Source organism: Callospermophilus lateralis, chromosome 13 (assembly GCF_048772815.1).
Source record: "Callospermophilus lateralis isolate mCalLat2 chromosome 13, mCalLat2.hap1, whole genome shotgun sequence".
In the NCBI taxonomy this organism is placed as follows: Eukaryota; Metazoa; Chordata; class Mammalia; order Rodentia; family Sciuridae; genus Callospermophilus; species Callospermophilus lateralis.
Genome location: NC_135317.1, coordinates 57840708 through 57865204, shown reverse-complemented (window position 1 = coordinate 57865204; position 24497 = coordinate 57840708). Strand labels below are relative to the sequence as shown.

Genomic DNA, 24497 nt, shown 5'->3' with positions numbered 1-24497 from the left:
CAAATGTCCTGTCTGATATGTGAATGCTAAGACACAACAAGGGTGAGGGGAATAGAAAAGACAGTGGGAATGAGTAGAACATAACTTTCGTATGTTCATATATGAGTAACACCAGTGAAACTCATCAAACAACCTCAAGAATGGGATCCTAATTAGAATGTTATACACTCTACTGTCATGAATATCGAAAAAGAAATATAGGCATTTTCATTCAAAAGTCATTAGAAGTGAACAGATCTAGGAAAACTGCAGTTTGCAGCTCAAGCGATGGGCTCTGCTGACCCTGGCTAGGAGTGAATGCTGGCCCCTACTGCAGCGAAGGCCAGGCTCAAAGTGGTAGGATTAATTGGGCACATGCACTCGTTCTTTGATACACAATGGCCCTAACTCCCATCTCTAGGTGTAGCATACACTCATGCTCCACTCACCTCTCCGTCATAATCCCTTGCTGGGGCATCGCTTCCTTGGTCCATACCTCCAGAAGACAAAGAGCCCTCTGACGGGGAAGGCATGGGCTGCCGCTTTGAATTGTAGCTTCCTCCAGAGAATTCCCTCTTCAATGCACTGCCATTCTGTGCAGATGACCCTGTAGGACACCATTCCGGAAAAACGTTACGTATGTAGAAAAGGGCAATTGAAAGGGTACTATATAAGCCATCCTTCCAGAGCCCCTGAGTCATCCTCCCTTGATGGCCAGTAAGTCCAACAGTGGTACCTTGGCCTGGAGCTCAACCCCAAAGGACAGCAATCTAGCATGGTTGTTCCTGTCACACTCTAGTGAGGACTTCTGGTGAACAGGTAGCATTCTCCAGGTTATGCCATGAGCCCAATAACAATTCCATGGAAGCCTAGGGGTCCCTAACCACTTGATGCTGCCTCATCTTTCCCAACCTCTGGGACTCCCTTGACATCTTGCATAATTCTCTTCCACAGAATATATGCAATCATAGTATTAATCCTGTGCTTCCTGTTCTCTTAACAGATGACATCTTTGCCTCTCCTGCATCTTTCTAGGATGTGGCACACAGCAGGCTCAGAATAGACATGCTGAATAAGAAAACCAGGGAGAACCATTCCCAGACAAAGACTGTCATCTAACATAGGATAGCACTTGTAGAAAACTATTTTTTTTTGGTACTAGGGATTGAAGCCAGGGATACTTAACCACTGAGCCACATTTCCAGGCCTTTTTATGTTTTATTTTGAGACAGGGTCTCACTAAGTTGCTTAGGGCCTTCCTCAGTTGATAAGGCTGGCTTTGCACTTGTGATCCTCATGCCTCAGCCTCCCAAGCTGCTGGGAATATAGGCATACACTAACACGCCCATCAAGAACTCTCATTTTTTAAAAAAACAAACCAAACAGAAACATAAAAGTAGGGCAGGATGTCTGAGATATCAAAATGAGGTTGAGTTTCTTCAAAATTATACTCTATTTTGATCTTGGAGTTGGGGTATGTAATGAAGACAAACTGCATTCACAGGAAGGGAAGACAAGAAAACAATCTTTAGAAATTTGGGGATTATTGTTATATCTAAAGCTCTTAACATTCTCTGTATTCTGTAGTTTTTGCTTAAAAATGTTTTATCTTGCTGAGCTTCACTATTAGAACCATTGGTCAAAAAAAGACTATTGAAGTTTTAGTGCAAATGTAAGAATAGATTGTGACTGAGCTTTTTTGCTGATTTAACATCTCTTTTCAGATTAAAAATTCATTAAAACTGCCAATGAGTGACCACTTAAAACAGTTATTTAATGACCACCAAACTTCAGAAGAGTCCATGGAACAGAGCCTGCCTGGTGCACTCTCCTTGCCAACTCCCCTCAGGCCTCCTCCTTTCCCGCTTCCCTCCTAAGCCCTTTGGTGGGGACTTCAGAGACAGGCTCGCATTTCTTGATACAACTGACTTCTTGCAGGGGCCACCAACATTGATTGTAGACTGTAGGTTATATTATGGCACTTTAAAAATATGCATGTCTGGGTCCTGTCCCAGATCAATTAAACTGAGTAGAACTTCTAATTAAACTTTTAAAAGCTTCCCTGATGATCCAAGGCCACATCTCAGACTGGGAACCACTGACTCACTCTCACTCCCTCACATGCTTTCCTTTTCACCCAGCTCCTAGACACCCTGTCACTTACAAGGGCACAGGTTTTCATTTGGTGGTTTGCTTCTTTGGAAATGTACTCTTCAGTTTTTGATGTTTTTTGTTTTATCTTTTATTTCCTCAGAGTATAACCTAAATGAAGGCATTTTTAAATTTTTTTCTTCCAATTCCATACCTAGCTGAGTGCTCAATTTAACAAAAATTATAATATATAAAAAATCTTGTTTTTGTCATTCTAAATAGAAAATCCAAACTGCTAGAGAATTTTATGGCTCTCTTCACTAATTGTATGACCTCAAGTGAGTTGTTTCACCTTTTTTAATATTATAATAATTTTTATAAATATATTAATTTTTTAGTTGTAGGTGGACATAATATCTTTATTTCATTTTTATGTGGTGCTTGCTTAGGTTTGAACCCAGTGCCTCACGTGTGCTAGGTGAGCACTCTACCAATGAGCCACAACCCTAGCCCCTTGTTTTACCTTTTCTGAGTCTCAATTTTCTTCATTTGTAAGAAAGAAAATAAATACTATCTGTGGGAACAAGTGGGTACTTACTCCATGGAGAACACCATGCATGCCAGGTGCCTTCTATTTCCTGGTGACCACTTACATAAGAGAGAACTTCAGCCCACCTCTGTCATTTATATGTATTTATTTTACTTTTAAGCTTTGTGAATTTTTCAAAGGAAGGTTACATTTACTTACTGTTAATCTTAAAAACAAACAAACAAATAAACAAACAACCCAGGTTGTTTTAATAGCAAAAGGGGCCTGGGCCTGGAAATCATGGTCCTGGCCTCTATGCTAGAGTTTGATGACAATTCTGGGGGTGGGACAGGGGCTTGGCCCTGAATTTCCTGGGAATGAGAGACATCCAAATTCTGCATGACCTCTGGGAAACTCCAAGAGGCTCCTCTGTGAGCCTGCCACAGATGGGTGCGTCTTAATCCTTGGGGAGTCTGGGATAAGTCACAGTAGAAACCACTGTTGAAGTCTGGCTGCACCTCAGGAAGCCTTGCTGGGCTTGGCTGTGGAAGACCCTGTGCTTCCTGTTAAGATTAATAACAGAATTCCCCTGTATCTTCTTGTCTCTCTCTGGGCTGGCTGTCCTGGAAATGTTTTATACAAGCTGGGCTATTCCTGAAACCAGTAGGAGGTACTCTAAATAGCAGATGCCCCATTGAGATTCCCGAGATAACCTTTCTTCCCATGTCCAAAAATAATTTAGGACAAGGATTACAAAAAGGCTGAGCTTGATTAAAGCATTAGAAAATGACAGGATCTAAGGCCAACTCCAGTCTGAAGTTTGCATATTGTCAACAGTGATGTGGGACCCTCACTAAAGCCTTCTAAGGATATCTCTGTGTTATAAATCCTATTTTTACAGGCAATTCCACAAATTCAAAAGCAGTGAAACATCAAAAGTTTTTTTGTTAAGTCTGATGCAAACCCATGTGATGGCAAGACTTCACCTGAACTGACTGGTGGCTAACTGTAGGCTTTATTATAAAGACTACATTTATTATATAGTTATAGTGTGAATAATTATGATTTTTGCTATATAACCCTTGGTGTGTTTGTGAGTAGTGTCCCAGATCTTGTCAGGAATGTAACACAAGGGAGATTTCTCAGGCTGCCCTCTAAGCCAATGCAATGCTATTGGGTGAGTGCACATCTGAGAAAGTTACAGGCTCTCTGGGCTGAGGTGTGGCTCAGCAGTAGAGCACGCCTAGCACGTGCGAGGCCCTGGGTTCGATCCTCAGCACCGCATAAAAATAAACAAACAAAATAAAGGAATTCTGTACAACTAAAAAAAAAAAAGTTAAAGGCTAGCAACCCTAGGGCCAAGATTGATCTTCCCCAAACCAGAAGCTACAGTGATCATTTCACAGTCCATAACCTTACTGCTTAGGTCCAGAAACAACTAAAGAGCACAATGAACCTAGTAAGATCTGTACACTCCTCCTGTTCTAATGTGAGCAGTAGTTAGCATCCTTGTATACTTTTGCTCAGACAGATGACATTTTTTCTTAGATACAATTTCCTTTCCTCATCCATCAAAAAGTTTTTTTTGAATAATAGGTGAACTTAAGTTCACCATGGAGACAGATTTCTTTCTCTTTATGTTCCCTTAGCTCAGGATTCTGTATAAAGGTATAGAAGAGAGATGCTGCAGGTCAGGGTAGAGTGGAAAAAAGACAAACTAGCTTAACATGGTGGCTTATGCCCATAATCTCAGCAACACAGGAGACTAAGGCAAAAGAATTGCAAGTTCAAGGCTGGTCTCTGCAACCTAGTGAGATCTTTTCTCAAAATAAAAACCAAAAAAGGGCTGGGGATGTAACTCAGTAGTAGAGCATCCCAGGATTCAATCCCCAGTACCACCCCCATACACAAGACTGATAAGAAAAACTGTGAGCCACTTGAAAGAAAGTATTAGGTTGTACATGATTCTTACCCTACCAGGTTAACAAGAATTGGTATCTTAAAGATGTTTATTAGATGATAAATGTTTTCTTGCTTTCATGACAAAAGGGTATATTCTTTAATCTATTTCCAGACTTCATTTAGTTAATAAAACATACTAATCTTTTCCCTATGCAGTGATCTTTGTACATCCTGACCCAGCCCCCTTCAAACCTTGCTAGTGGGAGTCACTGGTATCATCCTATGGCTACCGCAGGAATCTGGGGGCCATCTTTACTATTATTTCTCCTTTACTTTCTCACAACTTAATCATCATCAAGTCTTATTGCTTCTACCTCTGAAAATGTGTCTGGAAAATTCATTTCCTTCTCTTCCTTCTCTGTTCTCTAAAACAGCAGTACTCTAAAATTGCTCAGATTCCATGTGGACCACTCTAAGAACCTGCTATCTGGTTGCTGGTTTCCACTCTTGCCTGCTTTGAATCCCTTCTCCTCTTGGTAATCAGAGTCACTGTTAGAAATGTAAACTACATTAAGTTTCTTCCATACTTATAATTCTCCAAAGGCTTCTCATTTCATTTTGTAAGTGAAGATAAAACATTTCTTACCACAGTCTCCAAGGCTGCCAATCTGTCATTTGTCCATTTCTCTCCACCTCTATTTTTGTCACTCCCCATACTACCATATAGCTGCACTGCCCCTTTTTTTCAGTAATTAACATTACTTAAACATGACCCCGCTTTAGCAAGTGATGTGATTTTTTCTAATTATCCTAAGTATGAATTCCTCCATGATAGCTATACCTTGTTACTCTCTATTACTGTGCCTTTTATTTTCTGCAGAGTTACCACCGTAATTTGTAGTCCTATTTGTCTGTCTCCCAGATGGCCTGCACATTCTAGAAGGACACCGGGACTATTTTTTTTAACAATTGCATTTGTGCCTACTAAGCATTAAGTAATGTCTCAGGATCTGAGACATTGTTACAACTGTAGAACACACTGGGCATGAGAAAGTGAGAGCATGTCACTTGTGGTAATTATAGGACAGGAAGCAGCCCAAAAGCTACCTGGCCATAGAGCATTTGCCCATAGCCTGATCCACTTACTTGCTGACAGGCCGCTGCTAGCACTCATGGACCGACCTGGCTCAGGGCGGGATTTGGTGATTGATGGAATACTGACTGAGCCACTGAATACTGTTCGGCTTTCCTGAGGACGAGGGTTCTGAAAATAAAACAAAGGTATATTCTTCAGCCAGAAAGAAACATTTTCTGCAGAAATGTATACTTTTCAATATAGTTATCAAGAAATAAAAATATCTTGACCAGAATGATATAGAGTAAGATACAGCAGATTCCATAATCCCTCCCACCCACAAAAGTAATTAAATATAATATGAAATAAATTTCATCCCAATCAGGTAAAAGTACTTATGCATACTGAAATACTTATTAATAAATAATTTTTTGGGTTGTGAAAATGGTAAGTAAATGTTATATAGTTAAACATGACAGTGAAGTATAGAATTACATGGACATTTGCAGATAAAGAGATTTTTATTTGCTTAGGAACACCAAATAAATAAATCCATTTGAAGGAAAGTCAATTGAAATTACAATTTTGTCAAGAAAATGCTCTATATTTTTTAACCTTTATTTTATTTATTTATATTTATGTGGTGCTGAGGATTGAGCCCAGTGCCTCACACATGCTAGGCAAGCGCTCTACTACTGACCTACAACCCCAGCCTCAAAATGCTCTGTTAACCTGAGACTGAATGTGCCATTCACATGTTCACACTCCAAGTCACCTCTATTCTCTGAGTCAGAAAGATGATGAAAGAAAGAAAGAAAGATGGATGGATGATAATATAACAACCTGGTGAGACTCTGTAGCTATAGAATGTCAATGTGAATAACTCCCTGTTGGCCCCAACCCTTTCAAACTAGAAGGAAAGAATGCTGGGGCTGACCAAAGGCCAGAAGAGGGGAAAATATTTCAATATTCTTCACAAATCCTAGAATAGGTAAACTATATCTACCATGTTACACCATATCTCTTTTACCATTCATAATGCCTTCTCTATTTGTGGACATAGTCTCAACTCCTGCAAGCATTTTTGATGCAGAGTCTAGATTTCTTTTCTTTTTTTAAAAAAATATTTTTGTTTTAGTTGTAGTTGGACACAATACCATTATTTTATTTTTATGTGGTGCTGAGGATCAAACCCAGGGCCTCGCCCGTGCTAGGTGAGTGCTCTACTGCTGAGCCACAACTCCAGCCCCTAGATTTCTTATAATTGGCAAACAGAAATATGTATGTATGTGTGTGTATATATATATATATTTATACAGAGAAAATCATCTAGTCTTCTTTCAGTAGATTTCCCTTTCTCTTCACTGGCTGATCGCAACAAGTTAAGACAGGCAGCTTGATAGTTAATGAGCACAGGTCAGGGATGAAACAGACTGCTCACATCTGCGCTCTACAGCCTACTGATGGCAGACTTCAGGGTGACTCAACCCTGAGCCTTAGTTTCCTTGACCATACTGGGGTTCATACCTGTATCATGGGGATTTTCTGAGGATTACAGTAATTTTACTAGTCAAAGGAAAGCCCCTCCAAGGCCCAGTTCCAATATGTGCTGTTCCTCCCTCTGCTTTACTAGTAACTTTAAATGGCCATCTGCAGTATCACTATTAAGCTACCCTTTAGTTACATCAAAATAGTGATTCTGCTGGAAGGGGGCAATCACAAATTTTATACACATTAGGTAAGATTACAACTCTAAAATGCAATAAAAAATTCAACATTAAAAAGTAGTAAAAAATTCAAATTCTGTAACTTTACCAAAGGATCAATTTGTTAAGTGAAGCTAATTAATCTAACAGAATCAGATGTACTACTTTCCTCTGAAAGGAGATGGCTCTTTTCATGTGCTGTTACAGGTTCACTTTATTTCTGGTGCTCCTTTATCAATTCTACACTCAGAACTTAACAAAATAATCATAGTCACTAACATTAACAAAAATTGATTGGAAAATACATTTATTAACTGGTAGATCTCTAAATACTAACTAATTAGTTCATTAAAAGCATTTGCTTTTTCCTGATTATAAAGGTAACATTCATGGACTGAAAAGGTATTGCTAATAATGAAATCCTAAGAGACCAAAAAAGTCTCCTGTGAACTCACCAGATACTATTTAACAATTTGGTGTTTCTGGCCAATGAAATTTTTTGGAAAAGCTGACTGTACTATATTGTGTTTTTTTTCCCCCCTCCAAATGCAGAACACAAAATTAACTATTATATTTTAAAATGTTATCATTGTCTGCCTCATTTTATAATTTCAAATCCAATAAATCTTCTTTAATCATGTAGGGTTCAGGAAATATTACTTCTTTTGTTAGCTTAAAGAAGAAAATACATCAGAGAATTGTTTATGGTATGTTACCTAACAGAAACCTATCTTATCTGGTTACTTTAAAAGTTTCATCAACCCCATATATTGCATTTCTATGATTTTGAGGTTGTGAGGGGAAAGGGGGGGGAGGGAGAGAACGGAACAACAACAGATGAGGTAGAGAGGGAAGATGGGAGGGGAGAGGAGGGGGGATAGTAGGGGATAGGAAAGACAGCAGAATACAACAGTCACTAAGATGGCATTATGTAAACATTGTGAATGTATAACTGATGTGATTCTGCAATTTGTATTTGGGGTAAAAATGGAAAAGCATAACTCAATGAATCAAATGTATGAAAGATGAAAAAAATAAAAAATAAAAAAAAAGTTTCATCAAAAGGCCTAATTGCTTAAATTGCATTTAACCTATTTCACTGAACGATCTCACGCCTGCCCTTTAAACAGAAAACAAAGACAACACTGCTGGAAGGCATCCCCTAATTAAAAATGCCCCCACTTGGGAACTTCACCTTGATTGGGGTGATTGTCCAATTTGCCCTGGTTGTTTAGGAAGCCTGCAGATCATGGCTGTTTGTAGCATCATTCTTCTAGCCATCTTGTCATTTCTTATACTGACTACAATTATGACTACATTTAACTTCAGCACTTAAAACAGGCACTGAAAAGATTTACTGAGTAAATAAATGGATTATATCTGCAATCCCAATATTCTACTACAAGTACTATGATTAATTTGGCTAGTAATATAATTCATAAATTTCAAATTACGATTCTTTCTGCAGAACACATAGTGCTCTAGTTAACAGTGGTTTGATATTGTAAGCATATGTGCGTGCAGGTATGTGTATGAGCTTTAAAGATATAAAGTACATTTTATTTGTAACATTCAGACAGAATAACAGTTTTTGGCAGTTCTTCAAATAATCTGATTTATATGCTAACACTTAGCAAAAGATGGTTGTCTTCTATGCTATAATATGGCATAGGTGAAATAATTCAACATAGAATGTAACGAAATGAGCATAAGTACTTAAGCCTTTTGAGTTTAATAAAGAAGTAATGAAGAAATGTAGTGATGTGGCTAAAAAAAAAAAACAACATTTTTGGTTATAGTAAAAGTCTAAAACTGGAACCAGAATTTCCAGTTACCATGTAGTTGTGGGACTCTAAAGAGAGGCTATGGCTCTGAATGAGTATGTAGTACTGAGCTTTTCTATCAGCACCTGAAAAACCTGAGAGAAGGTTATGGCAAAACAACTGCATTAGGGCCAAGGCTGGCAGTCAGAAAAACAAGAACTAATACCACTTGATAAACTCCAAATCATACATTTTGAAGAAATACACATAGTTCTTGTAAGACTGGCTAGTTGGCCCCAAATTCAACCACTGCCATTTTGTTTCACATACTGAATTTGCAAAGTCCATGTAATTCTTAGTGTGCTATTTATTTAAAGCAAATGCTTTACCTTTTTTCAAATCTAAGAAATAAATATATAAAACCGAAACAGTCAATGCTAGCAATTCAACATTCACACATACAGGAAAGAGCAGCCCTGTAAGATGCAAACAACATGTACAAAAGGCAGCCAAGTAAAGCTCAAAAGAGATGGGAATATCAGTACCCAGCTGTGCATTTTGTTATTTGTCTTCTCTATGAATCAAGACACACTGGTGTCCTTTGCTATAAAATAAGCCTAACCTAGAAAAATGGTGAAGATTAAGTTTATGAAATCCATTAGCCACTTAATAACACAAAATGTTTAAATTACAAAGGAATGATACACATAAAAAATGTTTTGTAAAAAAAAAAAGCCCATCTTATCATTCAATTAAAATTAAATAAACTTCACTAGGAAATGACAAGAAACCTTTGTCTTTTAGTTACAAACATGTTTAAGATCAGGGTAAAACTGATGGTACAGTGTTCTACGCAAAGAAAACTAACTTAGTATAAGAAGTTTTTGATTAATTTATGTAGCATTCCACTGGAATCCACTTCCTGAAACCTGTTAACAAGCAAATCAAGGCTTATTTTATTATGGCTAATTTTATCAAATGGCACTTAAATGACATTATAATTTAATGTCAATGACATTAATACATAACTTTGAATAATTTTATAATACAAACAAAAATTATACTTTTCACCCTATAGCTAATTTTCTTATTGGAAGATTACTATATATACAAATTAAAAAAGTCAATGCCATGGTTTTTCTAAGCTAGGGACATTATGGGAAATCAATTTGCATGATACAATCCAAATATTTTATTATCTGTAAAATTAACTTCACTTGAAGTCAATACAAGCATATTTTACTTGATAAAAATACAGACATTAAGTTTAACAGCCACTTTCCATCTCACTGCAAAGTCACTGGTAACAAAGATATAGGGCTGAATTGAAGGGATGGAGAACAGTATTCTATTCTCTCTCTTTGGTTAGCTTTTCTTACCTTGGATCCTGGTTAGAATTAAATGCATATCAGCAACTTAAAGTTGTATAAAAATTTATTTAATTTTTGGATTTTTTTCCTGTTACTTATTAATAATATTATACTTTTCCTTTGGAGATTTTTAAGCCTTTCAAAATGAATTTTATTATAGATAGAAATCTGTAGACAGGCTCTGTTGAGACTTTAATTCATCAAATATAAAAAATTCCTCCAAATTGAACTGGTTACAGGAGAATGAGCTATAGCTCCTTCAAAAATTAAGGACACCTTTTTCTGTTTGTTTGAAAAGAATAAAGGTACACTTAGCTACTTAAAAAAAAATACCTGTATTTTATTTATTTATTTTTATGAGGCGCAGAGGATCGAACCCAGCGCCTTGCTTGTGAGCGTTTTCCCGCTGAGCCACAACTCCAGCCCCAAGGCTACTTTTTTATAGTGGTATCTATAATAGAAAATACCTACAATAGGAAATTCTAATAAATATAGACAAAGCTCCAATATAATTTCAAAAATAAAATGAAACCCTTCCTATTCCTCCATCTTTGTCCTCAGAAGAAACAAAACAGAACAGGAGGAGAAAGAAGAGTAAGATCAATACAGGAGGAATAAAAAAGTAAGAGAAATTTGGCAGAAGAGAAATAGGCCAAAGGAAACCATTTCATATTGGCAATGCTATTTATTAGGCCAGGCAATAGGAAATCCATACATGGTTAGTACAAGTTAACACCTGACTCAGCTGTTCATACCCTTAGAGTCATAAAGCTTGGTGTACCAGGGACAGAGCGTAGAGACGGGGAATATTCAGGGTTTATGGAATCAGGAGAGAGAAATTTTTCAGCAGAATTAACAGTCATGTGATAGATGTGCTCAAAGTTGATCGGAGAGGAGATCAGACCGGAGTGATGATGAGGGGATGGATAAGGGAAACCTGGCTATCAAAAACAACAGAAAGAAGAAAAAAGGTGGTAAGGTGATGAAAATGGAGTTGTATGTGACATTTCAGATAACATGCATATAAAAAAATGTAGTAATATCTTACATCAGAATTGAATCCTTAATGAAATACTTTTAGGTCTTAGAAAGTTTAATTTTTGTAATCCTTTTGCAGTTATTTAAATAGCTGACTTGTAAAAGATCATTCTCCTAAAAAATTTTAAATTATTATTGTTAAATGAGTAGAAGTTAAACTTTTAGAAATGCAAGACTTTCAGAGTTTAGTTCAGTTTTTTTTTATGTGATACAAGGAAAATATGACAAATATTTACCAAAAGTATTAAGGATAGAAAAGGTAAGAAATGCTTAAAGGAAGGACAAGAGAATCTTCAACAGCTTTTAATTGGACATGTTCAAAACCATTTGCTAGGTGCAGTGGTGCACGTCTATAATCCCAGCGATTCGGGAGATTGAGGTAGGATAGTGAGCTCAAAGCCAGCCTCAGTAATTTAGAGGCCCTAAGTAACTTGGTGAAATTCTGTCTCAAAATAAAAAAATAAAAAGAGCTAGGAAAAAGCCTCAATGGTTGAATGCCCCTGGGTTCAATCCCCAGTATTGGTGTAAGGGAGATTTAAAACCATTTCCCAGTGCTGTGTTTTTAGAGTTTTGACATGTGTTTGCTTTTACTGATCTTATTTCTCTGTAACAAAAATAGTGTGTAACTATAGGATATACTAATTATTGGTTTACCTTTAAGCAACCAAGTCTATCTCCATTTAGACACCCCCCAAAAGCAGTTTGTCTTTAACAAGGGTAAATCTTTCCTTCAGTGTTCCAGTATATTTTTTAAAAATGAAGTAATGTAATACTAAAAAGAAAAAACACAATCACTTTATTAGAAGCAGAGAGAAAGACATGCTGGAGAGAATGCTGATTGACTCTAACATGGAATTTGCATTTTCATGAGTTGAGACAACTTGCTTTTTAAAAAGATCTCAGGAATTACCTAGGTTTAAAAGAATGGATTCTACATAAAGTACTGGTTTTACTTTTGAGACATAAGGAAAATTAATATTTTTTCAGGTTGTTTTAATAAAAAAATCTACTGATTGATAACACATGTAACTTTGACTTTAAAAAGCAAAATTACTTTTGGGGGAGTACCAGTCCTAGGGGTGAAATCCAGGGCTTTGTGCATATCTGGCATACTCTACACTGAGCTACATTCCTAGTCAAAGAAGCAAAATTACTTCTTAAAATCCAAAGAAGTCATTGAACTAGATGTTTTATCTTTATTAACAATTTTAGGAATAATCTTGGCTAAGTTACAAAAAAAAGGTTTGCATCTGATACATTTGTAAATAAGAAAGTAAAATGACCATAGTCTTACTGTTGCTTCCATATTTACAAAATAAACACATTCAATTTCAGGATCCTTTAGTATGAAAGAAACAGAATTAAGCTTTTAAAGACATTTAATAAACTTTCTAAGCTCATAAATACTTCATAGGAAAGCAATTCTGATTTGAATGAGTTGAAACATAAAAATGTCTCGGGCACATGTTCTTTGCACTGATGGCAACAATACGTGAAAGCACTTATATGTTAATAGCTGAATTTAATTCATCTGTATTTTTTGGAAAATTTTTTTGTAGTTCCATTTCAGTGAAAAGAACATATTAAAATCCAAGAACATGAAAAGATCATAAGCTTTTCAATGGGAAGATATGTACAAAACATACAAGCATGAAAACTATTATTATTTCCAGACATGCAAATTATTATAGTTTACTAATGTCTAGCCCCAAATAAGCATAGTCCCAGAAACATAATATGTGCTCAAGAAATACCGGTTAGGTAACTGAAAGGATGTCAATCAAAAGCCCCAGCTCAGATGTCTTTTGGTAATGAATGAGAACATTCATACGAAAATAACATAACCATGAAGAACAAGAATTCAAACACACAAAATCTTTGATGCATACTACATATACATGTGAAGAAACAGGTCTCAAAAATTTACACCAAATTTTCTGTCCTGGAAAAAAGCTCTTACATGGAAAGAAAACATTAAAGGAAAGGAAGGAACATTAAAAACTGGATTGAATAGGGAGGGCAAAAAGTCACTTGTGTTAATGCCTAAAAGAACCAACAAGGTGGCCACAGATTAACAAAATCAGGTGACCATATACCCTGAAAATCAAAAGGTCTAATTAGAGTCAGTAGTCAGCACCAAAGATCATGTGTTATGGAGTGAATTGGGGATGAATCTTTGGAAAATGTTACTTGACTTGTTTTGATTAGTAAAAAAAAAATATTGAAACAAAAAGTAAAATATAGATTTTACTTTAAGTGGTGGAAGGGTGAGGGGTGAAAAAGTAAAGAATTATTCAAATACTTTGATATAAAATTTCTTATGATACTTGAAATCAGGGTGCATATTGTATATGAGGGTCTGAAAGAACCCTGGTACATTAGCAAAGAGACTTTGCTATCATCTGATGGCAAAGTAACATCTTATTGAATATTGACATAATCTTAAGGAAAACAGGATATAATAGAATTTCTACAAAAATTTTCGATAATTCTTCTTGCTGCATTGTTGGAATATAAGACATGATAAATATTCTTCTTTGGTACACCAAAATGGAACAAAAGGAAAGAGATTTTAATTTTAAAAGAATAATAACCTATCAAAACTTTACTGAAATAATTTTGTATTAGCTTGTGTGTTGCTCTGCAATACATGCGTCTGAAATATACATGCATCTATCCCTCCATAACATTAATTATGTACCATATATTGAAAAAAAAACTATTGACAAAGTAAATTGCAATTTTTAATTATTTAATTAAAATAATACATAGCATTTGATCTTCTAAATATAAGCTATAAATATACTCACATTTCAACTGTTTATCATAATTAAAAAAAACTCTCTTAGGATATTTTGTGTCTGATATTGTAACTTCTATGGGAAGTGGGGACCAAGAGGCTTGGGACTGTGTGGTTATGTTACTTTTACTTCTGATACTAAAAGAAAACCAGGCTGAGGACTTGAAGTAAATGTTCAAGATGGGAAAAGAACGGAGAGAATCTTGAGATCTCACTCCAGGTAAATGTTGAAAAAAAAGAGTATAACTTTTAAATATGATAAACAAGTAGAACAGTTTTAATATTTAATGTGCTTGACCTTTTTTTATTTTACTTCTATACAAAGGTTATATGTAATCTAGTTTTTGCATACTTTTTCTATTTTTTTTTGGTACCAGGAATTGAACTCAGGGATTGAACCACTGAACCACAACCCCAGCCTGTTTTTTATTATTTATCTGAGACAGGGTCTCGCCAAGTTGCTTAGGGCCTCACTAAGTTGCTGAGGCAGGCTTTGAACTTGCAATCCTCCTGCTTCAGCCTCCCCAACCACTGGGATTACAGGCATGCCCCACCATACCTGGCTGCATGCTTAATATAATGTCTTAATGATGAAAAAAAATAACAGCAGAAAAAGCAGAGCCAGCTGATTAGTTTGGCTTACTTACTACAAAGTACTCAGATACAAGTGAATGAAAGCTTTTTTTTCTCCCCATATGAAATAAATGTAAAAATTTCCTTTATTAAATTATTTTTTTTTATGTTAAAACATTTGAGTGCACAAACTATATTACTTTTTTTCTCAGTTCTTCCATCATAGCACTGTTGGGTAACATGGTTGAGACAGATTTCCTTAGTGGGAGATTTGGGGAGAGATTTATAAATCATCTCTCAAATTGCCATAAAATAAAAACTATATTTAAAAATCTGTGCAAAGTTCTGCTGCCATCTCCATTGATCAGAAGGGCAATATTAAAGTTTTATAAATTGCTGAGTATATGTGGTTCTGAAGTGTTAAGAACAGAGCCAGGATAATCAGCTAATTCTACTAATATCTTTAATTTCAATAGATCTGAGAATCTGGATCTTCACAACCGTTTTTCTATGTTGTACTTTTTATGTACAAGTGATCAGTTTGTAATTGGGCAAAAAGATTTAATTTCACAGTTAGCTGAGAGGTGTGACCATTAGACAAGCTAATATGGGTCTTAAGGGAAAAAAAGGCCAAATGCCTGTACAGAACTTAGTGAAATTTTAGTGATTTGGTAACCAAGTTCTGAAACTGATTTATAACGTCCCCAAACATAGCAGGTTTTTTTTTTTTCCACCACCAGATTTAGGGAAAAATTTCTAGGGTATAGAACTAAATAAGAACTTGATTTATTTGTTTTTTGACAGATTTCTAAATTGATGCTTTTCTCATCAGGCATATATATCATCATGTATCTTATCATATTGTAATACAATAAGAGAACCATCTCCTCATTATACTAATATGTCCTGTGAAACCTGTCTACATAAATATGCTGATATATATGTATTTTCCCTCATATATCTCCCACTTACTTATCACCCCATTCACATTAATATTCACTCTTCATTCATTTCTCTTACCATAGGTAGGTCTTTTAGAATCTGTATTCCATCTCCAGGTCCCATGTGGGCTATGTGGTTAAAATTAGTTGGGTTAGAAATTAATTTATTTCTCATCTCTGGATCCCGCAACATCTCCCTGTAAGGAAAAACAAACAAACAAACAAACAAACAACAAAAAAAAAAACCCATGTAAATATTTTTTACACAGTAAATCTAGATAAGAAAAAAATTACACATACTTTATTTTTGTCTTTAAAATGATTAAATCATGCTAATAAAGATATAATTAGAATAATAGAATAGATTCAATTAATAATTCAATTCCTTAAAATGTTTATAATTTTAAATAAAAGATATTATGATTTGGAGTAGGAAAGAGGGAGGATCCTTTTATTTATATTTTTAGTACTGAGGATTGAACCTAGGGCCTTGCTCATACTAGGCAAGTGAGCTTCAGATCCAACCCCCCAACAGGTCTATTCATATTTAGATATCAAGGAACTTCTGCTGGATTTTTACAGATAATTCTCAACATTTCATGGGCATCTTTTAAAATAATTTATAACATTTTAGAAATGTTTTTAAATGTAGCTGAAAATGCTATATGCCTATTTCTGTTTGCTCATGAAGAAAACAATGTGGATTTCTTAAACATATACAGGTTTACTATATGCACAGATATGATTTAAGCTTGTACTGTAGAAAAGTATACATCCCCCAAATTATTACTCTTTCATAAACCTACCTAAGAGGATCAAAATATGGTACTTAATTTGGTGTATTCACATAACTTTGAGATTACTAATTAAAATGACACTGCAAGTCATAATTGCACTTAGGGTTTTTTTTTTTTCCCCCTTAAATTCCTTTCATGGTGCTGGGGATCAAATCCAAGGCCCTGTACATGCTAGGCAAACACACACTCATCACTGAGCTATACTCCTAGTCCTACAGTTTTTGATATCATTTATGAATGATAGATTTTCAGATACCAAATTGTCTTTCCAAATCAAGTATAGTATTATCAGCAGATAGTCCCTCAGATGCTAGAAGCATAGATGGGCAATAAGTACAAATTATATATCTACCTCCTCTGTTGCATCCTTTCTTCTTCTGGGACTCTGAAGGAGTAACGTCGTTTGTTGTTGATATTTCTAACCATTTGTTTCCGACTATTATCTGATGTTTCAGGAACCACCAGTTCATCCCCTTCTGTTTTTTAAAAAATGGTGCTGTTTAAATTGCTAAATTGCTTTTTAGCCATTAATCTCCATGGTAGCACAATTATACAAGTATATGTAATTCTGAATTTTAAAAGTCATGCATTGATAATCTTAGTAAATAAGCAATAATAGAGTGTTTGTGTGGTACTAGGAATTGAACCCAGGAGTACTCTGTTACTGAGCTAGATCCCCAGCCCTTTAAATATAAATATATATATATATATATATATATATATATTTTTTTTTTTTTTTTTTTTTAAATTTTGAGACAGAGACTTGCTAAGTTAAGTTGCCCAGGCTGGCTTTGAACTTAGGATCTTCCTGCTTCAGTTTCTAAGTTGCTGGGATTATACGCATGGACCACCACTACTGGCAGCAATAATTTAATAGGACATGTAAAAATATATATGCTTATATTTATGTAGTATTATGTAAATATTATTTTCATATATTAATAACAAAATTTCATATATTAATACAAAAATAAAATGTGGGGATGTAGCTTAGAGGTAGAACACTCCTAGGTTCAATCCCTAGTGCCATTATATATATATATTAAACATAACTAGCAAAATACATTTTACATTTTCACTTCTATTTCATTATAAAAATGACACAATTCTGCTAGAAGAAAACTGTAATTGCCTTGATGTCCTGTCCCTTTGACCAGCCAATTCACCCCCAATATTTCTATACTATTTTCTCTTATACCCACCTATCAGTGGGTTTAGTAGCTTAGGATATTAAAAAGTTGCTATTATGGGGGTTTTGTGGTATTTATTTTAATTTGTGTGCAATGATGGAGATAGAATCCATGGTAGGCAAGAGTTATACCACTAAGCTATATTCCCAGCCCCCAAAAGATGCTATTATTAATGTGTAATCAGGCATAAATAGCAAGCTATTTATGTAAATAATTAAAATTATTTTTACATAATAAAAATTTCCTGTGAGATGTGGAATAAGGAACGGTCTGTGTTCCCATTATCCTCCTTTTGAAGGGTAAGGATCTGTCACTATTCTAATCTTCTGATCTTCTTATCTTGAAGGTGGATACTATATAATTGTATACTCCTAGCAACCAGGTGACCATCTTGGAAACAACTGTAAACTGGGAACTCTAAAAACCTGCTGGGCTTTGTGTCTTTTGTAAAAAGACAACTGTTATCCATATAACATGGCAGGCAGGGTATGCCATTATCTAAATAAGATAAGGAAAAAGGAAAAAAGCCAATCTTTACAAGTTTTTGACACTGTAAAGCTGAAGCAAGAAGAAAAAGGCTGAAAGAAGGCAAATGGGCCTATAAGGCAAGCCAAAATAGACAATTACCACAAAAGCAACACATTCCTTGTGGTATAATAATGTTGCTTACTCAGATCATTTTCTCAACAACAAATATTAAAAGGATAGACTTTAATGTAGATGAGAATGTGGGACAACATTCTAGAATATGAGAATTATGAGGATAAAGCAGGGATTTTGAGTTATGGTGGTGACAAGAGACGTGGGGCAGCCAGAAGGCAAAGGAGCATCTGTCCCTTCTACAGGAGGGAAAAGCAAGAGACAGAAAAAGAAGGAACCTCTTGGAAATAGGATTTCCTTCCTTTCTCAAATAATAAGATATTGAAACCTGTCAGGTTTCCTTTCTCAGAGTTCTACCTCCACTCCTAGCCTTGAAGCAGAAAGATGAAAGCATGGGAAGAGACATGTGGAATAGGTTTTGTCCTACAGATACAAGATGGATATAAAGAAATTTAATGACCAGCATTAAATACGGTGAGAACAGAGTGGATCCAATTTTATACAAATATGTGAAGCTCCTCTAAGAAACAGAACACAAAATTAAGTATAGGGTCTTGGAAACCTGAAACTTAAGTTTCATTAGCTTCATGGTAAATCAAGCTGATTGAGAATCATGCCTAAAATTTGAATGTCCTTTATCAAATCATACAATAAAGGTATACCATTTTAACACAGACAGCTATAACAAAGCACTGAACCACAAACCAAACAATTATTTCATTACTTAAAATCAAAACAAACAAAAAACAATAAACATAAGCTTTTGATGGATTTCTTTTTACAGTAGAACATAAAAAACTATTGAAGGAATATGAGGGGCAAAAAGCATTAAGAAGATAATCTCATGACCTTCAGATAAGAGGTATAAACATTTTAACATTTCCTTGAGGCCAATGTTTTTACTTATATTTAGGTAAATTCAAATATTACTTTAAATACACAATATATCATTAAGTGCCTCTTCATTAAATAGTACTACCACAAAAGAGCAGAGATTTATGAATACCTGTGTTAGGAAAATATTTGTTGCTGACATAAGAATGATTTTATTATATAGAAAAAAGCACACTATTTGTTAAAAGTGAGATTTTAACTGTCTGGCCTCACATTAATGGCAAACAACATTTAATTCTACATGTATAGTCTACGGCATTTTACATATGGTCTATTAATCACAGGTTTGACAATCTCAGCTTACTACTTGGTCACTGACCAAATGCTGTTCTCTTGTTTATAACCCCCCGGGTTCCTGCTCCCTCTTCTGATTCTAGGCACTTTTATGACTTTCCTCTTTTTTCTGCTTCTAAGTTGTCATCAGCACTTTAGAAGTACTAAGCCCTTTGCATTGGCAAAAGATAGGTTCCTGAAGTCCCCAGATGTAATTCTGAATGAATGTCCTTAATTTTAATGCCACAAATTTTGTTTAAGTTCTATGGTATTTGAAATACAGAAATATATTCAGCTACACTTTCTCTGCTTACCTAGGTATACCCCAGAAAAATAACAAGGGATGTCAGAATGAAATACTTTGTTAAATCAGCTATGACAGTTTAAATAGAATCACTTTTGCCCAATAATCTGTTTTGGATATAGTAACAGCATGTGGCCAAGATCACACACTCTAGAGGAAGATATATAAGATTTTAAATCTGTACTCTAGCACTCATTATTCATATGACATTGGGCAGTCAGAAGAAAAATAATATTTCCATTGAAGCTATTACTATTATTGTTCTGTTTTCTTACCTGCCATCTTATTTTTGAAATATATCAATCTAACTGTCTCCAATCCTAAAAGATTTAAAGATCCTTCACTGTTTAAAGGTCGAACCTAAAATAATAAAAAATAAAATAAGTACTTCAACAAAACTTTTATAAATTAAATCACAAAACTTTTGGCCTATACATAAAGCATATATTATTAAGATCTTTTATTTATATACTTCAAAATACAGTCCTTTCAGAAAAAACCCAAAATGCTAATAATTCTGATTGTGAAGGCAATATTTTTAATTTGAACAAACAAACTTATAATGATAACATTTTAAAGAAAGAAAATCCTGGACAAATAAATAAAATTAAGTAGAAATACATTTAAACCTTAAGTTTGACTTTTTAAAGCTATCAGTGACCAAATAATTACATTAAGAAGATATCAATAGTTGTTTTATGACCTCTTATCATCAAAAACTTGATCTACATATAATAAATATAAAAGTACAGATGACTAGGAAAAGGAAGAATTGTTAATAAATGATAATGGAGCAACAGATTACATAAAACCAATAAAACAGAATTCCTATTTCATACTATAAGCAAAAAAAATCAATTACAAATGGATTAAAGATAGACATATAATAATCGACATTTCAAAACATTTGGAGGGAAACAAAGGTTATATCTTTATGACCTTAAGCTAGGAAAAGTTGCTTAAAGAGAAAAAAAAACAAACCTAAAGAACAGGAAAGTACATTTAACTACAGTAAAATTAGTAAACAATAACTTCTGTTCTGAAAAATAAACCCATAAGTCACAAATGAACAAGATTTACCATGCATTACTAAAACAGGACACATTACATAAAGAAGTAGAATAAATCAACAAGATGGCAAAAATGAGCAAAAAACATGACCAGGCATTTCACAGAAAAGGAAATACGAATGATGAATAGATACAGAAAAGACTTCCAACCACACAGTTAACTGGGGCATGCAAATTAATACTGCAATGTGATACCATTTTATGAAACCATTTATGAAACTATGAATGCTGACAACAACAGGTATTAGAGAAGATGTGGGTAAGAATCTCATCAATTCCATTCCTAGGTATATGACTTAAACTCTTGCACATCTACCCCCAATAATATGCAGCAACATTCACAATAGAAAAAGCTAGAAAATAATTAAAATGTCTGTTAATCAGATAATGAATAAATAGCAAGTAGGCTACTTTACACAGTGAATTTACACAATGAATTACACAGTAGAGGTAGCAACAGGTATAGATCTTTAAAGCCCAGTAAATGAGTTAAACAAAGGTAAAAAGTGACAATATATCACAATATTTTAATAGATCTCAAAACCAAGCAAAACTAAATAATATATTGTTTAGGAATAATTAAATGTGCAAAAATCTGTATTTTCAGGAAAGCATAGGGACAATAAGCATGACATTCAGGATACTGACTTTCTGAGGGAAGGGCTGAGGTATCAAAAAGGGAGGTGGGTTCACAAGTGATTAGCTTATTAATATGCTTCATAAAGATAACATATATATTGCAAATTACATGGAAAAAAACCCCAGAAAACTTAGTAGAGTCAGTCAAAATTTATAAAATAGAGGACCACGTTGTAGTTGCTTTATATAATGTGGCAATACTTACAAGAGTTGTTTTTCACTATTGATGTGGTTTAAAATTGGACACATTATAAAATATGATCTTGGCTACTTTGTTTCACCTAGTCCTATCAACTATCATTTTACCAATGATGTACATTCTAAATATACTATATACGTCTATATGAAAATAGTACTTTTTTTTTTTAATTTGTTTTAATTAGTTACACATGACAGTACAATGACCTTGACATATCATACATTTGAATTAGATGGGATATAATTCCTCATTTTTCTGAGTGTACAGGTTGCAGAATCATATTGGTCATGCAGTCACATATATACACACAGTAATAATAATGTCTGTTTCATTCTACTATCCTTCCTATCCCCCAACCCCTCCCCTCCCATCACTTCTCTCTACCTAATCTAAGGTAACGCTATTCTTTTTTTTTTTTTCTCACATCTTCATACATATATTTTGTATAATGATGAGGGTCGCCTTCCATAATCCATGCAATTCCCCTTTTCCCTCCCTTTCTCTCCCACCTCTCTTCCCTATCTAGAGGTAATCTTACTTTTGCAAAACAGTTCTATACTTGTAAAATTTTTGTTATTGAAACAATAGAGGAATATTAAGGGAAAATATTATGTTTTATTAGTAACATGGAACACTTCTATTTCTAAATCATGATTCAAGTAAACAGTTTCAGTTCCAAGTTGAATAACTTCCCTATCCATGAAATCTGTCTTTGCAGGATTAAACATTGCATACCATTATGTGAAAAAGTTATGATTAATAATAATCACATACTCTCCTGAAGCTCTTTAATCTCAAAGTAGATGATAACATTTTAGGTTGTATGATATATTCTAGTTGCTCATCAAGTTCCTAATCAGAGAAACTAAATGTAATATGAATAGTATGGAGTTTAGCTACCTATCAAAAATTAGCCAGCTCAGCTCATATTTTAATGCCAAATTACCTTTTTGAGAGGAAGAGTCTGAATCCATTCCATGGAATTCACATCGAAGATATCAACTGCATTTTCACTATACACTGAGAGATATGGTGCATTGTAACCTGGGAAAAGGAAAGGAAGGGACAACCTACTGATTATTTTAAACTACTAAGCCCAAATAATTCTGAAAGTTCTGTCTTAAGTAACTGTAGAGTAGAATCCCACCAAAAGCCTATTGTTATCATATAAGAACTACATTAAAATATTTTTGAAATAAAGAGAACATAAATTATTTATTTATTACAGAAGAATTCTATTAACATCTAGCTAATAAAGCAATTTCATTACATGTTAAAAGTGTTTGACTCTTAAAGTAGTTAAGTTATTGACAGTGAAACAAATTTACAAAGTAGAGAAATCTTCAGGTAAGTGTTCTACCCCCAATTATGAATGTACGATAAATTTTCCGAGCACAATTACATGAATAGTGTAGATATTCAATAAATATTTCTTGGAAGAATATTAATAAATGGCAATATGAGCAAAGAGAGTAAATGAGTGTGTAAACTAAGGTTATGAACTGCATTATTGACAAAGTTATAAGTAAAAGTCAGATATTCCAACTTTTACTTCATGTTAGGATATTTTGAACTATGGAACTCAGTTACAAACAGTATTCATTCTATATATTAAGCTATAAATGAGAGCATATATGTCAGAAAAAATAAAACATTAAAAGTAGTTGAATCTGACATCCAGGAGAAATAAGACTTTAAAAATAGTTAAATCTGATGTACAATCCCTGACACACTCTCCACCCCTTGGGCCACAAATTAAATCTAAGTGGGTAGAATTATAGGTTATTTTTTTGTTTGTTTTTTTTAATCTAGGTTTCCTAATTTTTCTGTAATAAGCCTTAATAGTCCTTCTAATTTTTTTTTTTTAACAGAACCTTTAGAACTGACAGGACTCATTCCCACCATTCCTTTTTATTCCTGTCTTAACATTACAATGGGAGAGATTTTACTCCTCCTGTTCTGAGTAGTCTTCGACCTGTGTTCTGAATTTATCCTCATTTGCCTTCTTGGGGATCTGACTGTTTTCTGTATTTCCCAGATTGTCAACTTCTCCAAGTGGTTCTCTAATGGTTTCTTCCTTTCAGCATTCAAACATGCTCAAGAATCTTCCATTGCAAATAAAACAATTTGGGTTACATACTCCTCTTACAAGCTTCTATTGAACTCTCACTTCAGGTATTATAGCATTCATTTTCTACTGAAACTCCTAGTTGTGACATGAATATTTTCTACTGCACTCTATACTCTGAGAAGGTAGACTACTTCACTATTTCATACAGTGACATGGCATGTATTCAGTAATAAATAAATTATTATGTAGCAATAAAACTATACAATTTATTTTTAATATTTCTTGAAAATGAAATAGGCAACTTTAAATATCTGCCCATCTAGATAAACATATAAAACTGAATAACACTTCTTAGAGAAACTACATTTTTCTTTTCCTAACTAAATAATTCACTTAGTAATTACTTCTCAAGAATAAGTCCTATTATACTTATGAGCACTGTATTTTGGAGAACAATGAAAAGAGCTACTTGAGTTATTTAAAAATGACTAACACAAGATTAAAAAATTCCATTTCAGTAAAATATTCCATAGAAAAATTAGTTTTCATTATGTGCATGTTAATATTGACTCTATTTGCTTAGGCCTAACTACATATGGTTACTTTACATAAACAACATAATTAATACTAAGAAAACTTTCAGAATCATTCTAAAAAATATAACCTGTTATTAACAATGACTATGTTTAATTG

The 24497-nt window shown here is 34.2% G+C and overlaps 1 protein-coding gene across 9 annotated transcripts in view; it reads right to left on the bottom strand.

Annotated features, from left to right (window-relative positions):
• Positions 1–24497, bottom strand: part of Cdc42bpa (CDC42 binding protein kinase alpha) — a 323243-nt gene that overhangs the window by 4337 nt on the left and 294409 nt on the right. For 5 of the 9 annotated variants that reach the window (XM_076831690.1, XM_076831691.1, XM_076831694.1 and 2 more), the window contains 7 exons: positions 22680–22777; positions 20101–20185; positions 16917–17040; positions 15847–15964; positions 11171–11356; positions 5648–5765; positions 429–586 (listed from right to left, as the gene is read on the bottom strand). In XM_076831690.1, the coding sequence (XP_076687805.1) occupies positions 429–586; positions 5648–5765; positions 11171–11356; positions 15847–15964; positions 16917–17040; positions 20101–20185; positions 22680–22777 (887 nt within the window). Of the gene's footprint in view, positions 1–428; positions 587–5647; positions 5766–11170; positions 11357–15846; positions 15965–16916; positions 17041–20100; positions 20186–22679; positions 22778–24497 lie in introns of those variants that run through there. The other 4 variants (XM_076831692.1, XM_076831693.1, XM_076831697.1 and 1 more) reach the window with 2 other exon arrangements.